Source organism: Echiichthys vipera (assembly GCF_963691815.1).
Source record: "Echiichthys vipera genome assembly, chromosome: 22".
NCBI classification, from domain to species: domain Eukaryota; kingdom Metazoa; phylum Chordata; class Actinopteri; order Perciformes; family Trachinidae; genus Echiichthys; species Echiichthys vipera.
The window spans coordinates 20,482,513-20,507,044 of NC_139847.1; the positions used below are offsets into that span (position 1 = coordinate 20,482,513).

Consider the following 24,532-nt stretch of genomic DNA (forward strand, 5'->3'; position numbering starts at 1 on the left):
CCATTTGATAAAGATAAAAACAGTTTACGGTTATGTGTAATACCAGTGGTGCTGAGCTAGCTGGCTGGCTCCTTATATACATGTATTCAGGGTACCACAGCATAAATACTGCCTTTGCATTGCTTGTTGAGGTTTGTTGTTGAGTGAAACTTGAGTAGTCTCATTACTGAAGGGGACAACAAACGGCCAAACGGGATACCCAACACAACTATAGTTGGTGATTCTCACCAACTATAGTTGTGTTGGGTATCCCCCTCCCCCCACCCTCCAAAAGACCACAGGGGATCGGAAGTCGTTCTGACGGGGCTCACCAGAAAGGTGTGAAGAAGACGTTGCACTCCACTGGATTTGTGATTAGCTCCTGGTTTACATTACCAACAGTTCTAATCAGCTGGTGGTCACACAGGACAACGTACACATACATACACACAATCATAATACGACTTTATCTCTCAATTAGTGGTCGACCAATATTGTTTTTTCAGGGCGCATACCGATTACTAGCAATTAATGAGACAGATAACCGATACTTGATACCCATGCGGATTTAGGGTTAAAATGAATATCTTGAATTTAGAATCTTATGACACAACATACTTATCGTGACAAGTCAAAGTGCATTCCAGAATAATACTGTATATTGTACTGCTGGATTATAATTAGTGATGCATCAATGTGTTCAGCACTTGCAGGTGTTGCAGCTGATGAAGGTGGAGCTCATTTTATTTTATTTATACTGAAACTGCAAACTAACAATTAACTAAGTCATCTTATACATTTGAAGTGGTAAAAAGTAGTATTTTGCCTCCAAAATCAGGTGTAGTAAGGTCATAAGCAAGTATTTATTAAGTACCAGTTCTGTTATGTCTAAAGTCTATTTCCCTCATCTCTATAACATTACAAGAAACAGCTTCAGGACATTTCAGCAGCGTTGTTATTAACAGGTAGCTCAGGTGGTCATGGGATGAGACTGAGATTATGACCAGCTCGTATACATTATGTGCAAGAAATACCATCATAGCCTTTCTGGGTTTTTTTTCTAGTCGTCTGGTTAAATAATGTCAACAAATGAATTTATGGACATTTGCTAAGGCATTCAAATGATCTGTAAGAGACTGTGGAAGCTTCAGTCAGTCCCACTGGCACCAGTGTTATTTAAAAATACAACATTATCTGTCGCTCCATACATCATTTGGAAGTCCTTTAATGCTTAGTCAGCATAGTTAACACTGCAGGCTAACTTTTTTATAACTTCAGTGTGGGGGACAGTAATGTTATGAACTATAGAAATACCTGCTACTCTACATTCAGAGCTCAGCACCGCCAAATCAACGGGCGACTATCCTGCTCTCGTCCTGCTGCAGCTGCCGTCTAGCCAATCAGATAGTGTTGTGGGCGGGACATGAGAGAAATTGGTGAGTGAAAACAGACCAGAGGAACAGAGAGGGCACAAACAGCTGCCTCAGAGCCAAAGCCATTTAAAAAAATAATCCATTTAATCTGTAATCAGTACAATAAAAAGCTATAATTGGCTAAATGCTAAATATCTGCCTCCTGTTTTTGGCCAGGCCGATAATCTGTCGACCCCTACTCTCAATGGATGCGTTTGGAGGTTAAACGGCACCAAATGATCAGAATTGTAGTGACGAATCCAAGGGTTTATCTTGTTTTATGCTTTCCAGTGTGCTTGATGTAAATTTGTCCAAAGCCCCTACTACAGTGTTGAAGTGCAATAACAGCTCCTGTGAGGACGAGAGTGTAGCAGCATCAGTACGTTCAGACAGGAGTCCGTAGAGGAGATGGAGCAGTGGCCTTGTTTAGATCTTCAAACTCTTGCAAGGGAGCCACTAGTCACTTGAAACCCCGAGCACTTGCCTCAAGGACAGACCCATCATAGTGCAACACCTTTGGTGAAACAAGTACCGAATTGGTGATCGGGCGCCGCTTGGGCCGATGATACGATCCCTGATTTTGTAATAATGACCAACAGTGGCCTAAAAGTGCAGAATGAATCAAATGAACAAATGACAGTGTCTGTTTCCTTTTTTTGAGGCTTAACTGGAATTTCAATTCAACCATGGTGCGTTTTACACTTGCTGAAAGACCAGCTTCACACTCACACAGTTAGTTCTTGCATACAGTACATGTATAATGCAAGCAACCTACCAACATCCCTGTTTTACTGAAACTGCCTCAAACCTCTGGTACATTCGTAGTTTACTTTGTTTAATACCACAGACGTTAAATAAAAAACATACAGTAGACTAAATCATGAATTTTTTATGATTCAATCTCAGACAGAGACAGAGTGCGTTTTTACTGAGGTAACAGCAAAGTGAATGTGAGTGCCTTGCTGTTTGGAATAGTTAAGCAGTCATTTTGCTTTTAAATGAGAATGGTGCTTTGGGAAAACAGCCATAACCTGGGGGTACAACAGCATATTCTGGAGGCATTACTTACACATGTTGATAGCACAAGTGATATATTCAGGGGACTATTGATTTGTATAGTGCTTTTACAGTTTTATGTGGGCTGCAGTAGTGTAATGGAATCTTAATAACAATAGAAATGCTTGTCAAATAATGAAACTTAAGACATAAAAGAGCTGCCATGTGCAGGGTTGATAATGATGAACGCGTACAGTTGAGTCAACCGTAGTGCGGAATATAAATTCTTAACAAGTCCGAACTTGGATTTAAAGGTTGTCAAAGTTGGAAAAGGTCTTATATATTTTATAGGTTTGTTCCAACTCTGTGGTGCAGAGTAAGGGCGCACTCAAACTTGGCCCAGATGATCCGAGCCATGCTTTAGCGTGACTGCACCCCCCCTGTCTCTTCTCTCATTGTTAAATAGCATGGAGTACATGCTACATGGAGGAAGGCTGGCTAACTCACTCATAGTTAGCAACTGCTAACGTCATTTAGCGTATGCCTAGCTTGAGGCGAGTGCCTGTGCTATTGTGACATGCATGCGCATGAACTGTGAACTGTGTGGACAGGCTCTATCTGCACATATAGGTGCCTTTTTTGTCTAAAACAGGATGATTTATGTTGTTCTATCGGAGAATAGTGTCGGCTACAGTGAATATGATCAAACAAATGTTGATGACCGTGACTTTAATGAAGAATATCTCAGCACTGCTCTTATTAACCCAGAAAGCACCTGAGTCTCTGCTATTTTTCTGACTCATCATGTAAATCCTTTTAGATAAGAATTCATGCACAATGATTATGTATCCATGATGATAATTCCATTGCTGATGTTTGGTCAGTGATAACAGTTAAAAACACATAAAGCACAGTTGGACTTTTATAAAACTCATTTGAATATCTTCAAATATCGATTTCAAACATCAAATATGAAAACATGTTTACAGTACACAACAAAGCTATGAAAGACTTGGGCAGATTCTGATTGGATAGGGCAGGAGAGGTAGCTTTTGCTATGACTTTTGTCATCATTCTGCCCCTCAATCCCTAACCCCCTTGGCTCATGCTTCAGAAGACAGAGATCACAGAATGACTTCCTACTTTGTGAAGGATTTTACATTTAATGAGGCGGTTGGCTGCATTAGAAGTGAGTGTCCTCAATGCCCAGTGAAAAGGAAGCGGCTACACTAGCCTACACCACCCACTTTTAGTGCTTGATGTTAATACTGCATGAGTTGTGATTATATTTGAACAAGTTTGGCAAAAAAAACTTAAACCCCTCCCTGTAACTTTCTCTCCTGGTTGCCGTCCTACAAGCTTCCCACCAACACTCTCGGTTTCACAAAAAGTCCCCAATGTGGAGTAAAAAAAGAGCATCATCCATTCACATACAATCTCACACTGGACGTCAGGGAAAGCATTTGCTGTACAATCTCAATTTTCTGTAGTTCTACACTGGGCATTTACCACAGAGGAAAGAAGAAGAAGCAGAAGAAGCAAAAAAGGGATTCAGCACTTGAATAGGACTGGGCAAGCGTGATATGAAACAGCAAAGCAGCAGCAATGTGAACATGCCAAAGCTGTCATTACAGGTGCCATCGGTTGTCACAGACAGCACAAGGATGGATGGTAATAGGCCAAAAAGAGGTGCATTTGAATCCGATAACATAAAGCAGCTGATTGCCCTCCTCTTTGGAAATTCCCTACTTTATCTCTTCCATTATTTGTCTCCTGAGAGAGCCCTCGACGCTCCCTTTACAAAATTAATCTGCACAGTCATTTCTCGAGAAGATAAAGCATTTGCTGTGTATTATTCCTCCTTTTCTCTGCCCAACCCTCTTTCCCGTCCTTCCTGTTTCTTTCTTTTAGCCTCTGGAGTAGATATCCACCACTGTCAGATATAGATCACGACTCTCATTGTTTTCCCCCAGCTCCATGCAGTGATAGCTCGCATAAGAGTGCCGCGTGTGAGCGTGACTCCTCCGGCTTTCTCTCTTGATGACGACTGAGTCCCTCAAGGGCCGCAGAAGGAAAGTAAATAAAAAGTAAATAAAAAAATAAATCAATAAGACGAGTGTAAGAAGTGTGTGTACGAGGCATGGTGAAGGACAGGGCCTTGGATGGCTTCACAAAAAGAGTGTAAAACAAGGACACTGTTTGGACAGGACGTGTATTGTGTGTCTGTTGAACGTGATAGAAGACTGAATATACAATGACTGTCATGTAAGTGATAGCATTTCTAGGAATATTCTCTTTCCAGGGGGGCTGCCAGTGGGTTATATTCTGATGATATGTCCTTAGTAAGACTATAGTGTGGTAGTAGTAGGGATGTTGCCATAACTGCAGTTACATAACATCACAGTTTTGTTGCCCTGTGAAAACAAATCCTATGAGTCATGTTGTTTGTGTGCATTCAAATCTCCTCTCACCAGCCACGTAATAAGTGTGTGTTCCAGTTTGTTTTGTGTATGAGAGTCGTCGTGCCACTCACCTGTTAAGAAGAAAAGCTTTAAAAATATACGTTATATATATGTCCCAGCATCGCCGAGATAATCATCCACTCCTTTATGCCAAACACTGCATGAAAACCCAGATTATCGGCCTGTGAAGTCTAGATTATTCCCGCAAACCTCCCTGATTCCTCAAAGTTATCAGCAGTTCATCCGTGCCGATAACTGTCAAAACCAGACTCACGGGGTGGGGGTTGGGGGTTGGCTCTAATTAGCATTTCATGTCACACCTGTCTGGTCTGCCTGATTGGCACAAACAACCATTGGATGAAACAACAGACAGCTCATGAAGCTCTTTGGGGCTTGTGGTCGTTTGCCCCTCCCATGTTCAAAATAATAATAATAATAATAATAAGAGGAAGAATAATAATAATCAAAACGAAACTACTACTACTACTACTACTATTATTATTATGATAATTGTTATAATAACGATACTACTACTATGCATATTAAGGATTATAATAATAATGATACTATTGCTACTTCTACTACTTATAATAATAATACAACTAATGAGAGTACTGCTACTACTAATTATCATTATTGCTATTACTAACTAGACCTGTAACAGCAGTTTATTGAGAATAAAAGAGACATAGGAAGGAACATACTAAAATAGTAAAGCTTTATTAAAAAAACAAACAAACACTTTCCACTGTGTTCCCTTGGTCTGGGTCACACACTATAACATTTGAATGAAGGTTCTCTTGGCTGCTTCAGGGTCATATGATGTCGTAGCTGGTCTTGCTGAGGGTGGCCCAATGTGCAGCCTTCTGTGGTGGGCTGTCTCTACTGCAAAAGTGAACACAGTTCAGACAGCTCCTGGATCCTCGCTTCCAGCAGCTGGAAACACAAGTCATACATTAGTGCTGTTCTGTGGTGTTAACATGACAAAGATATTGTGTGTGTGTGTGTGTGTGTGTATGTGTGTGTGTGCCCGTTCATAAGGAAAAGGTCTTATAGGCCTGTTTGTACTCACACTACCTGGGCCTCGGCGAATGCTTCTTGCTGCCTATATGTCATCACGCCGTAACACGTCACACTCATTGATCGACGTCATCGCGATGCTTCGCTTTGTTTCCAACTCTTTCCATAGACTTCCGAGTTTTTGTGCGTCTTGACGACTGTTTTTGAATATTTTCATCGACCAAATCTGCAACACTTCACCTCCGCATCACACCAACGTGAACCTTTCACCACCATTGTTTTAAATGTCCACGCATGGTCAGTCCTTTTTTTTCTTCTTTTTTCTATGTCCGAAAAGGCGCACATAAAATGACATCAGAACCGCTGTAGGCCTCGTGCTCGTACACGTGTGCACGCTCGTGCTCGTACATGTGCAGACATGCTTTACAAAAGCCCACCTCTCCCAAACGGTCCCTGGTTGGCAAGCTGGCCGCAGCTAGGCGTGGTGCGTTTGCACTCACACTGGTCAAACGAACTAGGCTTTACCCGTAAAACCTGTTTGGGCAAGGTACGGATGGACAGTGTGAGTGCGACCTCAGACAGAGGGTGCTGCAGCCATGAGCAGTATAAAGTGTTTTATATTAAACTGGAAATTGAATGTGAACATTAAAGCATGTAAATATGTTCTAGTAGAAACACAACACCCATGTATGAAGCTGAAAAAGAGTACAATAGGACCCCTTTAAAGGTAAAACAGCAAGAAGCTCTTTTGTCTATACTGGGATCTCTGTATGAAACATCCTGCCACTGCATATTAAACAAAGCCAAAGCAACAATTTTAAAAACAAAAGTGAAGGAGGCTCTGTGGGGAGAGTTGATGGTTCATTTTTAAGGGAGTTTAAACAATGGGCGTAGAGTTGCAAGAGAACTAGTGGGTTTATGCACTAATTTGTAACTTTGGATGTTCCCATGTAATTCGTTTGTTGTTGCCATAGAAGAACATTTTGTAAGTAAGTGTTTTTTGAAATGCTTTTAAGTGCTATCTTCTGGGATTATTGTCACAATAGTCATTTGAGTTTGTGTGCTTTTAATTCCTAAAAGAAATAAAATACTCAAAATAATCATGGATGTAACTCCTGTTCTACGGAGTTCTTTAGTATGTGCAGGCGAAACCTTGGGAGAGCCGTTGTATAGAAATAAGGGCTTTTTCTTCTCAGAGCATTTCACTCTTGTGGAGTTATTAGAAATTTCACAATTTCCACATCACTGAGGGTCACTGAGGTGTCTGATCTACTGTTGGTGGAGAGAATGAGTTGTAACTCTTGCGGCAATTAAAAGTGGATTCCACAATCAAGGAGGAAGAAAGACATGCTGTGACTGTCTGCTGAAGTGAAGGCCCAGATCTCTGCTGTTTTTTTTTTACATGTTCTATTCTAATTACCTATTCTTACTGTAAATCATGCTTTTATCTAGATGCGATTTTCTGCTCCTGCAATTACCCACTTCACTCATGGGGACTTTAATTTGATCTAATGTACTGAAATGATATTTTACCACCTAAAACGTAATCTAGTTTACTTGTGACAAATGACATAACTTGTGTCTAAGTGCACAAAACGCAGTATCACATAGTATCTCAAGTTATTATGGTGTATTTATTTAGATAGATGTGTATTTTAAAGCAAATTGAACAATCACTCAAGCTTAAGACCAATAAAATGATGTCAGTTTTGTGGATTTCCTTCAATTATAGTGGATTATCTTAAGTAGAGACTCATTTCATGTTACAAGTCGTATACAGAAAGTAAATGCCTCATCGTGAACAGAGACCATGCTGTGTCCTATTATGTAAATCACAGGCTTCCATTGAATTTACATCAATTCATTATAAATGTATCCATTATTGTTGATGGACATACGTTTTGGCACAGCAGGGACACATTACCCGATGCAGAGGAAGGAAGGGTTTTTAGATTTTATATATTCATTTATCTTTAAAGTTCACTGTACAAAGACACAAAGAAAAGTGGGACAGATGTGACAGCATGCCATTAAAAGTCCTGGTCTGGCCTTGAAGCTGATACATTTACATAATATGCACCCCGGCACAGTAATCCAAAAGGATGTCTTAAAGCTTAACTGATTTACTCTTTAGTTGGGGAACCTGTGAGAGACAGAATAGTCAAGAGGCCGACTGACTCAAGGGTTTTTTAATCGGCTGATATTCTTTTTTTTTTGTATTTATTATAATAATTCATTGAATGTGACAATTGAATTGTGACCAAGAAACAGTGTCCTGAGCAGGATAACTGTAAGATAATAATGATATACTATAGTACAATAATATCAGCTGGCTGATGCATAGGTTGCACATTTCTAGGGAGAGAATTTGGGGCTTGTGTCTGAAGATTTTTGTTACTACCTGAAAATGACACTGATAAGAGGGCAAATTTCACGCAGCCATGGCACAGATGTGTGGAGGTGAGAAAGAAGCGGGGGTTAAACTTCTCTCCTAATCTCTCTTTTTTATTATGCCTCTATGCAGAGGCATTCTATTTTTCAGGTTGTCCGTCTTGAAACTAGGCACACATGTCCACTTGGTCTCAAGTATGAACTGATTTACATTTGGAGGCCAAAGGTCAAGGTATATAAAATGACTACACCACTACATGGTTAGTGGAGGAATACAACCACAAGGTGCTGATTCTAGTTTTTCACACAATGACTTCAGACACTTGGGAGTGGATAGTTGGAATTAGTGATAGCTAGGGCTGTAGAGTATGGTCAAACATGTAGATCACAGTATAATTTGAAGCATAGACGCAACGGTATTATATCATGGTATATTCATTAATCTTAATTGCTGTTACAGTTACTGTACTGAAGTATACATTTGAGGCTCTGGTTTTTTACTTAGTATTTTCTTTAATGCTACTTTTTACTCCACTACATTTGAGTGGGAAATAAATTAAGATTTTTGCTTCACACCCATATACACTCATAGCAGAGTAAACACACAGGCTTCACAGTGACAGTTATAAACTAATACTTCTCTGTCCATTCACTGTTGAATTGCAGGTTTTCTGTGTCAACCTTTGTTTTTTTTAAAAGTAGAAAGAGACGTTGTGGTGGAGATTTGACCATGAATTTAACCAGACTGAAATGATTACAGGAACAACAACAGGGGTCCGTTTCACAAAGCATGTTTAGTGAAAAAGTCTGTTAACCCTGAAATGAGGGAAACTCAACCCAGAGAAAGAGGGGTAACTCTAGCCTGTTTCACGTAGGAGGTAACTTAACCTCTCGGTCAGTAACCATGGTAACATGCTCTATGAATCTAACCTGGTCGGGACCAGGTTTTTCTCAGCAAACCTCGAGTTTCTCTCTGTCTCCGCCCTCTTTCAGCCACACACGGTGTTTGATTTCCTCATTCATTCAGTCAGCAGCAGAGTTTTGGCGTAGTATGGTTCTGCTATAGTTCTATAGTCTGTTTTCTGAGAAAATCATTGCAATTAAATTAAATTAAATATCCTACCCTCACCTATGGTCATGAAAGTTGGGTCATGACCCAAAGAACAAGGTCGCGGGAACAAGCGGCCGAAATGGGTTTTCTCAGGAGGGTGGCTGGAGTCTCCCTTAGAGATAGGGTGAGAAGTTCAGCCATCCGTGAGGAACTCGGAGTAGAGCCGCTGCTCCTTAGCGTTGAAAGGAGTCAGTTGAGGTGGTTCGGGCATCTGGTAAGGATGCCCCCTGGGCGCCTCCCTAGGGAGGTGTTCCAGGCACAGCCAGCTGGGAGGAGGCCTCGGGGAAGACCCAGGACTAGGTGGAGAGATTATATCTCCACACTGGCCTGGGAACGCCTCGGGATCCCCCAGTTAGAGCTGGTTAATGTGGCCCAGGAAAGGGAAGTTTGGGGTCCCCTGCTAAAGCTGCTGCCCCCGCGACCCGACCCCGGATAAGCGGATGAAGATGAGATGAGATGAGATAATTAAATATTTGTTGGGAGATGATTATCCGACCGCGCATTGATGTTCTTACATTTCCAGACAATAATCTTTTTGAGCGGTACAGTTTCACGTCACAGTCCATCATTTACATACACAACCTCATCCCTCCTTACATTTCCAACATTAACAACCAAAGTCACGCTCTCACATCCCAGCAGATATTGTGCGTTGCGCTACGGTTTTTTTGCAAATGGGAGTTTTTTATACAACGTATAAAACAGCCACTTACGGTAATATTTACTTTACAATGTAAAACATGCTCAAAATGAGGTATCACCATGAGATTCTTCTAAGGTTTTACCTGTTTAAACATTTTTTTTTATGTTTCATCTTAAGCTGCTGCCAAGTGCGCTTCTCCCCCGTGTGAAGCACCTAAATTAAATAAATTAATAGACTACAACTCAAGCAGTTTCCCCTGTGATATTACTGTGATTGCAAAGGACTACTTTAAAACTTACACATTGACCCGTGCAGCAATGTTCTCCCGCGCTGTCTCCCTCTCTTTTGTTGCTGCAGCGGTGTTACACTTTAGTCGAAAAACGTGCTCAAACTCACCGTATGAGCGCATTAATATTTACAGTTGCAGTGGTAGCGTAGCCCTCCTCTTTTCTGTTGCCATGGTGACTCGTCGAATCAGGGCTCCATTGATGCTGTCTTTTTATACTTGTGGTGCACGCGCTTAACTCCAGGTCAAACTACTCCGAGTTGATCAAACTAACTCAAATCAGCTGTTCTGGAACTGAAAACTCAGTTTCCTATCTCAGAGTAGATCAACTCAGAATTCAGGGTTAGACTCAGAGTTTGTTGAACCTGCTTCGTAAAACGGACCTTAGGTGTGATGAGGGCTGTTATGGACATGAGCGATGCAAAAACAGTGGTAGCACGTGGAGCGCATGGAGCAGGTCCCCCAGCGGCAGGTAGTTGACACACTGAGACAGTTTTGCTGAGATAGGAAAAGAGGACATCGGCCACTACGGTCATGAATTACTTTTTTCACATAGGCTTCTAGTTAAAGGGCCAGTAAATATTCCCTTGTGGACTAGATCTGTTTTGTTTTGCCTGCGCGCATTGTGTGGTTACATCAAAGCTGAGCCAAAATCCATACCGTAGGCAAATTCCTACGGTCTATATCGTTTATACCATACACCCCTAGTGATAGCCACTGTGGCTGTAAAAAGTGCAACATTTCCAGAAACTCATAGCACAAACATAAAATCCAGGGACAAATATGAAACACCACTGTCCATGCTGTTAGACAGGTGATCATGAGAAAGTACAGGAGAAACACCACCACAGTCAGTGCTTTGTAGTAAGATGGAGAACTAGAGATTAGAGGAGCTCACAGGTCCATAATGATGGAGGAATAACTTCTACTTTACTCCACCCCTCTGTATAAGTTCAGAGTGAATGTGAAATAGCAAAGACATTCCCTCTAATCAGTGGCACACTTTCTTTAATGACTCCCCAAAATCCAGTGTGGATTACATCATGTAGTACAGTTTGTCAGAGCCCTCCGGTTTTGTCTGTTGACTTAAAGCAAATGTGGATTTTAAATCTAGCAAAGTGGGCTGGCCTTTAGGGAGCTGTGAGAGGCTGAGCTTCACCTCTTAACCCTTTTCTATCCTGAGATATTCAGTTTATGGAGCTGCCAAGTTGTAGAAGAGCTGGAAACTCAGTGTATGTAGTATGACACCTTCTTAAACATCATTTGAATTTCTCTAAGGCCGGGGGCAGCCGTTGTGAAAGACATGCTGAACTGCCTCTCTCAAACTTTGTCCAACTCATCTTTCTCCTGCGTCAGAGTTGCCGTAGAGGTCAGAACTCTGTGAAACTTTGAAGCTACTCGATGCTCAGCAGCCCCCGCTTTTCCGTATGAGCAGACGTGAGACTATCCAGCAACACTTAACAGAGCTGTAATAGGAACATGACGGAGAGGAGCGGTGAGGAACAAGACATGAAAGAGAGCATTTAAAAGATCATTTGCCATAGACAGCTCTATCTCTGTCCCTGACTGTGAACGGATGCCCCGAGGTTTGCGTTTTAGCAGGCGGATAAGACGGTGTATCCAATGAGCTCTCTGCTAAACTGGGGAACGGGTTTAGGTTCTTGGTTAGAGGAGCGGCCCCTCTCATCCTTTTTGCCTTTCCTTATCCTCTTCCATTTACCCATCTGTCCATCCATCCATCGCCGCTTTATTCTTCCCCTGCAGAATGAGGGAGATCGGCTTACCCAGCACACATGTACCACCTGACAGACACGCTCACACACACACACACACACACACACACACACACACACACACACACACACACACACACACACACACACACACACACACACACACACACACACACACACACCACCCACACTGTCAAGTACTTTTGTAATTGTAAAGCTTCACAAGAGACTCTGGCAGTGTCGCAGCCAGGCGAAGTGAAGTAAAGAACAGCAGTGATTTGTCGACTCAGAGGTTGGGCATCGCATCTGCCTGGTGTTTATTAAGCACCCCCAAAGCCTCGCTGAGCCACAGTCGATCATTCGGCAGGAGCGACGTGATGGAGAGCCTCATCCCCTCCAACCTCTAATGCTGCTGCTGAAGCTATTAGCCAGCCTTAATGTTTTCTGCAGAAAGGATGCCATAATGACACACTCCAGACCAATGTGTCATTTGCTGATTTTGGCACTGAATGAATATTGAATACCGATGTTGCCTTTTTCTGTGCCACATCTTAGCTGGCCCTATTTGAAAAAAGCTAGTGAGGTTTGAAATGTTTTGAGGCTAAGAAAGCTTGGGAGATATGTCAAAAGCTGCAAGCTCCTAGTTTGGACTGGGATTTATGTCATCAGGTAACATGTACTGTATCCTTTCCTGTAGTGCAGCAGTAGACCACTGTATCTGAACAAGCATCCCTTATTTTCTACTTTCAGATCAATACCATATCTCTGCCAATATAGTTCTTTAAGGAGCCCAAAGACAATACTGCAATCACCATCAGTTTCCATATAAACCCAAGAGCAATGCGTGCTGTATGCAGAGGTGGGGGCTTGGGGGAGGAGAGTGGAGCTACAAATTTGAATTGAATTTCCTGAGAGACTGTAGATTAGAAGCGAGACGGTACAGCTCAGTCATTTCCTGTGTATGTGTCATCACGGTGGCAGGTCCTGAGTGAATTGATTCCAATGGGAGAAGTAAACGTGAATACAGCAAACGCCTCAGATAAGACATTTTTGTAATGCTAAATATGGCTATTTGCTGTGTAAGTATCTAATGTTATCAAAAGAAAATCTGAATATAACTATGCACACACTGGGCTCAACACTCACTTTTAAAAGAGGTTGCCAGGCTGACCACCAGGCCTCAGCTTTTGGCTGGCAAAAGGAAGATACTTACTAAGTAATTAAGATACTATGCAGTTATATGTCAGCTTAATAATGAAAATGTGACTATTGAAATGTGAATATTTTCTGCAAGTTGTTTCCATACTTAATTTGCTTCACCATTGCCTCTAAAACAGCCGCCTGTGTGCATGTGTCTGGATCTGGCTCTGACTGTAAAAGCAACATCTAAATATCCCTAACAAATATTAAAAATGTATTTAGCTGTTTCCTGTCTATGTTTTATATCTTAAAGCGTGGATACAATTGATGACACCCAAAGGCAAAGAATTGGTTGCCAATGGCAAGCTGGAAACCGTTACTGTCGAGCCCGACATATAACTTTTCATCCATCCATGTGACGTTCACTTAACTTTGAAAGAGGTCACATCCATTTAGGCTGTATACCAATGAATTCCACTGGCGTTTCCATACAGCAGCCTGTGAAAAGATGTTGCTTACCATGATGAGGTGATGTTGGCAATTTAAGTTCACCCAAAAGGCCTTTTGACATTATCAGAGGTCAAAATTGACACAGCACAACCAGAGATTTCGTCTTTTTGAATGCCATTTGAAAATGTTCTTCTTTCTTGTCAAAACCTGGTGCCTACGTAATCCACAACTGCCATAAGTTCGGTGGGGGACTCTTGTCTATTATGCTAGAAGTAGTCTGGCTTTGTGTAGATAGAAGGGGAAGAGAATGTCTGCCGCACTGTACATCCAGTCTATTTCGCAGGGTTAGGGTCTAGTTAGTTTTACCAGTGTGACTACAACTGTACTATGCTAGGCACGGCACACTTCCTAGCAGTGGCCCGGTTGAGTGAGCTGGGCTTCAGTATAGCACGAATGCACATGTTCCCTGCAATGGACATTTTAAAAAATGCTGCCAAAAGGGTTTGGGGTGTTCTGATGCAGAGTTGGAATGTTTACTGCAGATTTGGTTGGATAAAAATATTCAAAAGTTGGCAGTTGGCTAAAGCAAAAAACTCAGAGGGGTGATGACGACGTATAAAGAAGAAACAAGTGAAGAGGGAGGGGGGACAATCACACTAAAGCACCACGCGGACCGACCGTATGAATGGTAAGTGTGAGTAGATCCGTTTTGACTTACAGTTCAAAACGATATTACCATGACAATCCAATATGTTCAGTTTACAGTGGTATGAAACAGAAAAGTAAATTGTCACATTGGAGAAGCTGCAACCAGAGTTTAATTGGTGTTTTTTTTATTATTATTAAGATTTTACACCAACTAAAATCCCCAGTATAGAGTCTACAGAGTATTGTACCACTGTGGGACAATATACTGGAACTGAACTGGCTGTCAGAACTCAACTCGTGAGTAGGGCCCTCAAACTTTTGTCAAATATACAGGATGGTATTATAGAGATTCACTCAAAATCCAGTACATGTATGATATTCAATGGTTATTCAACAACTAATGTCAATAATAATAATAATAATAATAATAATAATAATAAGGAAATAAAAAGGGGTTATATTGGGCAACCTTGTCTGACACCACTTTATGTCAAAGGGGAGGAAGTTAATAACAGCAGAATTATCTAATTGCTTGTTTTTTACTCTTTCATCATCTCATCTGTATCCAGATTTAGATGTTGAACAATATTTATTAAATGAGCAGTCGGGAGGCTGTGGCTAATCTCTGTGACTAAGTCAACACCAGTTGTTAGCCAGTAGAAAGATTACATTGTGAGTGATGTAGTGATGAACAGCAGCAGTAACAGTAGTAGCAGCACAACGAAGGCTTTCTTTACAGCTCTCCACTGAGTGTATCAGCTTTACACTGAAGATATGAATGTGGTAAAAGCTACTGAAAGCATTCTTAGTCTTTGCATCTTCCCATATTTGCATACCTGACCACACGCAGAGTCAGTCACTTTACCTTAATGTCGACACACTGTGGTGGAGGACAGGCACCGGCCCTGCTCTGTGCTATTACCCTTGGTCAGCGTGGTTGCCCCCTAATGTGGGGATGCAATAGAAATACAAATGAGCACAGCATGCCACACCAATATGTGCACACTAGGTAGGTGGGTGGGGGGTGGGGGGTGTAGAGATCGAGATCAACAACTCAAGCAACCACAGACATTCATTTGTTTCCCCTCCACTCCGCTCAACTCATTATTTTGATTGTCCCTCTTGTGAAATGTCACAGAAATGTTTCCCTGTCCCAATCTGTGGTAATTCCAAGCCAAGTGCTGCTGACATTTTATGGATTCCTTTCCGTCTTATAAGTGATTAATGGTGACCTTTTCTGGGGGGGGGGGGGGGAGCACATACCACAGCAGATTATATGGCATACTGCATTCCCTTTGGGGAGGTATTATTTAGACATGCAGATTGCACAATAAAAGTGCACTTGACAATGAGAGCATAATGGATTATTGTACCAACAGAGGCCATGGTTACAATTGTCTTTTTTAATGCCACATTTCTCATCCCATCATGCTAGGATGTATTAACTGTCAAAGAGGATGTTCCTCTCATTGGGATCTGATCAGCTCGACCACATGCTGAGGAGTAACTCAGTCAGCGTTTACATGCACAAATAATCGGATACTGAAGGAGTTATCAAGGTCTGTTAATCGGGTTATGAGAACTCCGATTACACTACGGTACACTACGTACTAGGGTACGGTTTTTACATGGTGTTTGAGAAACCCGAGTTTTCCCTCGACCTGAATATAAGCAGGTTTTTACGCACTGACTGAGGTGTGGACAGCGTGTGAGCACAGTCCCCCAACACAGGAGCTTTTTTCTCCCAAAACAGAGCAAAGGGAACTTGGGTTTCTGGAATGAGCCGTTCTGCATCAAGGATGTATCTTGCAATGCTGTTTCCTGACTTTGCTGCTTCATAATTGAATAACAAAATAGCTTTAATGTTGCATTCACACGAAACGTGAATGATGCGAATACAATCGCTTCAGACTTTGCATGTTTTGCAGGTAGCTGCCGCGGCGGCTAGTGATTGTATAAGCGTCATTCGCGTTTGGTGTGAACGCAACATGATTCTGGGGAAAAATGAAATGTGTGTCACCATATTTGCAGAGGTTTTTTAGTTGGTTAGTTTTACTGCTATTCCTCAGTAAAAACAAGAGGCTGGAGTCCCGCTATCGCCGCTGCTCTCTCCTCAACAAAGCGTGTCTTTTACAGGCTCTGCTGCCAAAATAAATGAAATATGGAGAAAAGAAGAATGCTCTCTCTTGCCCCAAGTTTTATTTTAGATGCACGTATTGTGTTGGAATATATCCACGTGGATCAATATACGACCAAGAAGGCCACTTTAAAGTGTCAGTCGCTGCGATGTGGAGCAGCTGATCACAAAAGTCACATTGAGAAGACAAGTGTAACCTCTTCCACAGAGAGTGACACTTGCATTCTGTAAGACGTAAGCACAATATGTATAGGCTTTCACCTAAGCCTGTTTTCAGGTAAAAGCTTTACTTCTACCAATGTAGGCCAGCCTAAGGTGTGTGAAATAGCTGTGTCAGTTCCAGCAGTAGAGTTTGATTTGATTTCTTTTATCTCTAATTGCACATAACATTGTGTGTTACCTTTGCATGTGTCAGTAATAGCAGAAACAGTTGTAACGCAATATAATTGGGCTTCTTCTGCATTTTTATAGATATATATATATATATATGAATCCAGTGTTGAATCTGCTTATTGAAGCGGAATCCTTTCAAACATATTTAGGTTAAGCCTTTCATTATTTTACAGAAGGGAAGTTGAAAATGGAGAAGCTGGAATGCTAATGGATCATGAAATAAATCTAAATCTAAATAAAACAAATCAAAATCCGATCATTTCTGTCCTGTGTTTTGTCACAGCTGTAGCTCGTCTTTACCACTGAGCGAGCACTCTGCTGCATATCCAAGTGGAAATGAGTGTGTGTAAATGTGAGAAATGATTGGGGCGAGTACAGAAACTGAGGTTGGCAACATGCCTGGACTAGCTAAACTACAGTTCTAATAGTCATCTCATTAGCAAAGAGCAGTGTACAAAACATTCAGGTTGCAGCTTCTCTTTTAAGCCGAATCTGACATCTTTTTCACCGGTTACCTCATGTCTTGACCGCATATGTCATGTCAGCTTTTTGCTCACGGGCCAAGTGACAGCGTAAATGTATAGTGTAGGTTACAGTTTGCCCAAGAACTTACACTGTCTTGCTTCCTAGCTGCTGGGAAAAAGTGAAGGAGAGTCTGTGCTGGGGGGTTGTCAAAAAATCGATACTCAGAAAATAAACATTTAAAAATTAGTTTTGGATTAAATACTAATTTACGGAAGCCCTAAAAGGGTCATACATTACATACATTTTTTTCCTCCGTTACCTCGTTATAACAAGAAAATTTTCCATGTTTTCTTTTGATAACGAGATCATTTTGATCCGTTTTCTCGTGATAACGACATCATTTTGATCTGTTTTCTTGTGATAACAAGATCATTTTGATCCGTTTTCTCGTGAAAACGAGATAATTTTGATCTGTTTTCTCGTGATAATGAGATCATTCTGATCCGTTTTCTCGTGATAATGAGATAATTTTGATCCGTTTTCTTGTGATAATGAGATCATTTTGATCCGTTTTCTTGTGATAATGAGATCATTTTGATCCGTTTTCTCATGATAATGAGATCATTTTGATCTGTTTTCTCGTGATAATGAGATCATTTTGATCCGTTCTCTCGTGATAATGAGATAATTTTGATCCATTTTCTCGTGATAATGAGATCATTTTGATCTGTTTTCTCGTGATAACGAGATCATTTTGATCCGTTCTCTCGTGATAATGAGATCATTTTGATCCGTTTTCTCGTGATAATGAGATAATTTTGTTCTGTTTTCTCGTGATAACGAGATCATTTTGATCCGTTCTCTCGTGATAATGAGTTCATTTTGATCTGTTTTCTCGTGATAACGAGATCATTTTGATCTGTTTTCCGGTGATAATGAGATAATTTTGATCTGTTTTCTCGTGATAACGAGATCATTTTGATCCATTTTCTCGTGATAATGAGATCATTTTGATCTGTTTTCTCGTGATAATGAGATCATTCTGATCCGTTTTCTCGTGATAATGAGATCATTTTGATCCGTTTTCTCGTGATAACGAGATAATTTTGATTCGTTTTCTCGTGATAACGAGATCATTTTGATCCGTTTTCTCGCGATAATGAGATCATTTTGATCCGTTTTCTCGTGATAATGAGATTATTTTGATCTGTTTTCTCGTGATAACGAGATCATTCATTTGAGATGTGGAGAATCAGTGTATGAATGTCAGAGGAGCAGGAGAATATGGAACACCATCACAGATCTCTTCAGTCAAGTCCTAACTTTATGCCTTTTTATCACAGTTCACATTAGTGAGCGTCATTTAAGAAGACAGTAAACAAGACTTCAGCGTTATCAGAGGAGTGAGGGAGCCTGATGTCCTCATTAACTACAGTTTTCTGCTTTTTTAAAAACTTTATTGTCAACAATATTATATTACAACGACATAAATACCAGTACAGGGAGGAGTTTGACAACGTGCACATAAATATGCAGAGTAAAGTTTAATTTCATAACAGTAAATAACCAACTGAAATCATCAGTGTTGTCTATAGTGTTCTTCAAGATATGAGACGTCTTTTATGAGGCGTGACATGTCAGGTGTGATGGAGATCTCAGGACTATCCCGCTTCATTATCTATCAAATGAATGACCTTGTTTTCTCAGGAAAACAGGAAAAGTATCTTGTTATCACGGGAAAACAGAGGAAATCAAATGTATGTTATGCATGACCCTTTAGGGCTTCAGTACTATTTTGCAAAAGCATCAACACATCTGCCTTCAACAGTGCCATCTCCGCCCCCCTCCAGCTGATGCGTAACAGCACCCAGCAGCTCTGCAGACAAAACAAGACAGAAGCTAAAGTGTCTCAGCACATAAACGCTGGTTCATCACGTCAACAACACTGAGCTGACTGAACACAGCTAGAGAAAACGAAGCAGTTTGAAAGCCTAATCAAACAACACACATGAGCAGATCTGGTGATTGACCAACAACTTGTGTCAGTTCAGATTTGGTGTAAAACTGTGTGAAATCAGGGCCGCTTCCCAACAAGGTCCCAGGCTGCGTTTTGTTGCTTGTCCGCCCCTGGGGCCGCTGAGGCAGGTTATATTAGGTGTGACTGATTAACACAGCTTCTGTGAGTAACTTATGAACAGAACAAAATAAAACATACCTGTTGTCTGATTTGTGTGCCCTCTGCAGTCAGTGTCTGTCCCCTGCCTTACTGTAGATCTGTTTTGAGGGAAAAACATCCACTGTGTAACACGACTGTGTGTCTCACTCTCAGAGTTAATCTTTCACTGATGTCATATCAATAACTTAGGCTTCTAAACGTAGTATCCTTAAACCACCAGGATCTTCAGTAGTTGGACTAGGTTTAGAATTAATAAGTATTAATATTCATAAGTCAAAATTAATATTTAAGTAAATATTAATATCATATTGGACTTGGCATCAGCAGACATCCAACATTAAATGACCTGATCAGGACATCGGAGCTGTGATTTTAGGTATTTTAGAACTAAAAGTCAAAGCATGGCATTCAAAGAACTAAAGCTATTTGCCTTGCCTTTGAGCTGAATGACTACCATAGTGTTTTGTACGTTGCCTTTTCCTAACATCAGAGCCAGGAGATATTCAAAGGATTAATAAAGGATTTGATTCTGAGCTTAAAAAATAGGAGTATTTCTCTCATGTGGAACTGGATTATGTACAATATTTAATCAACAACTTCAATAAATAGTATCTGTCTCTGATCCTCACATTCTTTACATAGAGAAAATGTACCTGTGGACATTATCCTCATGTTCCTGACGCCCCCACAATATCTACATGGTTCACTTTGCCATTAGTGTCGTGCAGAGTGAAGATCATCTCCATGTTTCTGTGAGTGGCTCCTCATTACCTGCTGTGGGTCGGTTAATTGGCTCCAATGCAGAAGCTGGAGATGGGAAGGTACATTGTTCCAGGGAGGGGCAATTTAGACATACAATACACATGCTATTACTGCTGTCAGGTTGATAGCCATGTCCCTGGGTGATTATTGATCGTCTTATTGACTTGGGGAAAGAAAACTCATTTCCAATGTGCCATGTTTTTTGCCCTTTAAAAACCTTCTGTGTCATTCATTCGGTAAGCATGGAGAGGGAGATCATTACAAAAGCTTGTCTTCTCCCATGCTTGGCCAACTGTGTGTTCTTTTGTGTGTGTGTTTGATTCAGGGGGCTTGATAAACCGCACACAGGTCTTTATAAGTCCATTACACTGTTCTTTCAGATGATATCAGCTAAATGTTCCCCAGAGTTGAAATGAAAGTTCTAAAACCCTTTTGTCTGTTCTGTTCATTGTGTTCCGTTAAAATAAAATGCTCTCTGTGATAGAATGTATAGCTGGCCCGGGCTGACGTGTATGAATCACTCTCTTTTAAATCCACCGTCCTGAGAAGTGGTTTTGTCAATTTGAAGTGGGTCATGATTCATCTGAGCTAATCTAGTCATCCTGTTGAGATCTTTGCTCAGTGAAAAAGGGAACCATTATTCCACAGAACTGCATTGGTGCAATGACACAAATCAAGCCACTAAGACATTGGTTGAAATAAACCTAAGAAAAATAATAGTTTTCCAATGATTGTGGCATATTTATTTAGATCCTTTAATGATCTTTTATGAAGATAGATTGTTGGTTATAGGCTTTTGTGTTGGTCTGAGAAAACAATGGTGAAAATTTGAATTTTTTCACTTCCAGCACCAGAGCTATTGACACAACAACATGTATAAAGTAATGTGCACACAAAACGTCTGCATCTAAAAATCCCTGGATGATTGTCACTACTTCCGCTCCAGCTAACTTTAATAGGGATTAAATGATTTAACCATGCCGCTCTTCTAGACGTTCTATATTTAATCGGACCTAATGGATCAAATTCTGATTGTGGAATGAGTCGTTTCCTGACTCAGGAGTAAGTGGGGACCAAAGCAGAGCTAAAACCAGCTGAATGTGTAAGCAACTGTTTGCTAACAACTTAAAGGGTGACGTTATGTTCAGGGCGTGTTCCCCCTACCCTCAAGTGGCTGAAAAACATCGTTATTGCATGTTTGAATTTGATTATGCTTTGTGATCAACTTTCATTTACATCAGAGGATTTATTTTCTTCTGTCTGTAATAAGATACTATTTCTGTCTTATGGCCCGTCCACACAGGGACGCGTTTTCCTGTAACAGCACAACTTTAGTTTGGTTTCAGCAGCCGGTGTTATCTGAGCCTGAAAGCAGGATCTTTTGTAACCGGGTACCAGAATGGGAAGATTCAAAAATGCCCCCCTCCGTGGCCTTGTCGTCTGGATGTCCTCATACCTTTTTAAACGATGCAGTCATCCCCCCACTTCCAACCTCTGACCCTGCGACGTCACATAACAACAACGGTGCTGCTGCGTGAGAGGAGAGAGAGGGACCCAGAGACTGTTTACTGAACTGGACTCTGGGCCACATGCATGGGAATGATTTAGGCCAACCACAGATTAGCTCCTTATTCAGAGCATCAGGGAAAAGGGAGAAAAGTGCTCTCTAGTCTCTGTTTCTAAATGCAGTTCTAAGAAGGTGTGAAAAGTCTCTAAATGTGGTGGGAAAGTGGCACCTGTGAGTGCTTTGGGACGGGGAAGGGGCTCACAGCAGCACCCTCTGCTCTTTGAGGACACTAACTGCAGAGTGAAGGGGCTCACAGCAGCACCCTCTGCTCATTGAGGACACTAACTGCAGAGTGATCGGTGCATCAGATTCCAAAACAGCACAAAAGTCTCCACTAACACCAGAAACAGTGACACATTTCTGTCTGGGATGGAGGAGGATTTGGGAAGTCTCCAGATTTGGAGAGAAACTCTCCGGTGTTTGTATTCTCCACAGCGTCTCCCCATTTTTTCTTCTCTGTTGTTGGTGTATTTCTGTGGCAGTTACAGCGCTACATCCAGGCCTGGCATGTGCACTACAGCTTTTGGAGTCGGTTTACCTGGTTTCCTGTGGATGCAGATATTTCTTGAGCTGAGTTCGTGTGGATGGAAAAGTTTTAAGAACAGCAGAGAAAAAAAAGATAGTTTTCGATCGAGTGGACTAGGGGCGGGGTAGCCATCGAGACAATAGGGAGAATTCCCGGTCGGCCAGGGGCCAATAAGCTCAAATGAACCGGCTGGCACCAGCTGGGTGATGTTCATGACCGGTCCATTGAGTTAAAACTCCTCAGAAATCTCTACAAATCGTAGATACTGAGTCCAGCCACTATATATAAGACTTGTTGTGTCTCTACATCTCACTCTTGGTTGCTACAGTGTCACACTCACTCTCATTAATCCAGTCTTGATCTAATTATTTTTGTTCAGACGTTACATTACTTTCATGACCACAAATATAAAATGACCAACGGTTGAATTTGTTTTTTGTTCATTAATTAATGTAGAATTGTCGGAGCACAGCCTCATGGGAAATGGGAAATGCGTATCGCTCTAATGATCGCTCCGTGTTTATCCAATGAACGAACGGGGATGAATGAGCAGCTGTCAGACAGAGAGAAAGGGCCATGGTTGAAGTAGTGGATTTTCTTACAGTGGAAAAGGAATCAGATTTGCGTGCTTGATTTGCTCAGTTACACCTGATGGAGGGAAACAAGAGAAAGGAGAAAGGAGGGGCTGAAAAGGCCAGAATACAGAAAAAGCAGATGCTGGAGGAGAGTGCATCAAAATGGTCAAAAATCACGGCTTTATTCAGAAACAACCAGGCGTCAACTAGTGATGCAGGTGAGTTGACAGGGAAACGGTTAGCTCAAGCTTTGACATTGTTGAGAATTAGCAAAACATTTGAGCTGAGTTCTTCATAGTTCCTCCTAGGTGGGGCGGTGTCGTCATTTAACTTGTGTCAGAATAACAGTCTCAGTCAGTACAGATCAGTAGGCTCTGATGGGTTGGGCCAGTTGTGCAGTCAGAATTGTCCCGGTGGATTTTTGTGCCCCACTCCGCGGCTGGTGTATCCCAAGACATTGGTTATCCTGATTGTTTCCCCGACATCGCAGTGTGCTCCTGTGATAAATTATGAAGAGAACGGACAATATGATTAATCAGTTAATCACCTACGGTACTCATCTGCTTATTTTGTTTTCATTGTAGTTAGATGATGGTCTAAACATCTGCCTCACTCCTGAAATATGGGGCCTTTGCTGTGTCATGTCACACCACTCTCTTGTTATAGACATCATTAATTTCTTCTGATATTAGTGGAGGTGTTCTTGACTGTAGGGGGAAATATCCACAAAGTTAACATGTGATGCCATGTTTACCACTACAGTGCACCTAGGTCATATTGCACTTTCATTGTAAAGGCTGTTTGCTTTTTTCCTTCAACACAACACAACACAGCACAATAAGTTGACCCTGTCTATTACTGCTCTGTGTAACTTCTCACCTGTAAGCATCTTTGCTGATCTGCCTCTCAAGTAATGTGACAGTCTATGTACACACTCCTGCATCCTACTCATGTCCCTCCTATTCTGTGTGCTGCAGGGCTGCGGGGAGGAAGGACAGTGACGGCGCAGTGGCTGTCTCAAAGCCGAAGCAAGAGGGAGGCTGGAACCTTGACACAGGTCAGACAACTCAATTACCCTTTCACTGATCTTTGTTCCCTGAACCTGGCCCTGCCTTACAAAAGAAACTAAACACTACAACTGACTTGCCTTTGGCTATTGCTTCAACTGTTTATGATTACACCGATATAGCTGTCTGATAACTAGAGTAAAAGTCTAAAGCCTGCTTGTGGCCCCAAGAGCTGGCAGTGGTTAAAACATCTAACACGATTAAAGGGTTGTAGAAAGCCAGCAACACGGTCATTTTTCCTATTGTTAGAGCCTCACTGGTGGTGGGACCTAAAATGTAGAGTTGTGGAAAGGCCTGGGGATGGGGCCATAACAATCAAAAGGATTTATCCATACTCTGAAGTGTGCCTAAACATGTGCTCAGATTAAACACACAAGTGTACTTCCACCATCTCTTAGAACTTGGTCTTGGTATTTTACATGTTTGATCATCACACACAACGTGGTTCTGTTCTTGTATCCTGAAGGGACGCCTGCTTCTGTGGTGTGATTTTTGATATGGAAGCTTTTTACCGCCCTCATTTTCAGCCCACAGACCACCTCATCATCCACAACCTCTTCAGTGGTTCACACACACACATACACACAAACACA

General features: G+C 41.4%; 1 protein-coding gene across 1 annotated transcript in view; it reads left to right on the plus strand.

The window, feature by feature from the left end:
- adam19a (ADAM metallopeptidase domain 19a) overlaps nucleotides 1-24,532 on the plus strand; it is a 266,602-nt gene that overhangs the window by 15,469 nt on the left and 226,601 nt on the right. Inside the window, exon 2 of the mRNA XM_083937316.1 lies at nucleotides 23,850-23,929. Coding sequence (XP_083793442.1) covers nucleotides 23,850-23,929 — 80 coding nt within the window. The remainder of the gene's footprint in view (nucleotides 1-23,849; nucleotides 23,930-24,532) is intronic.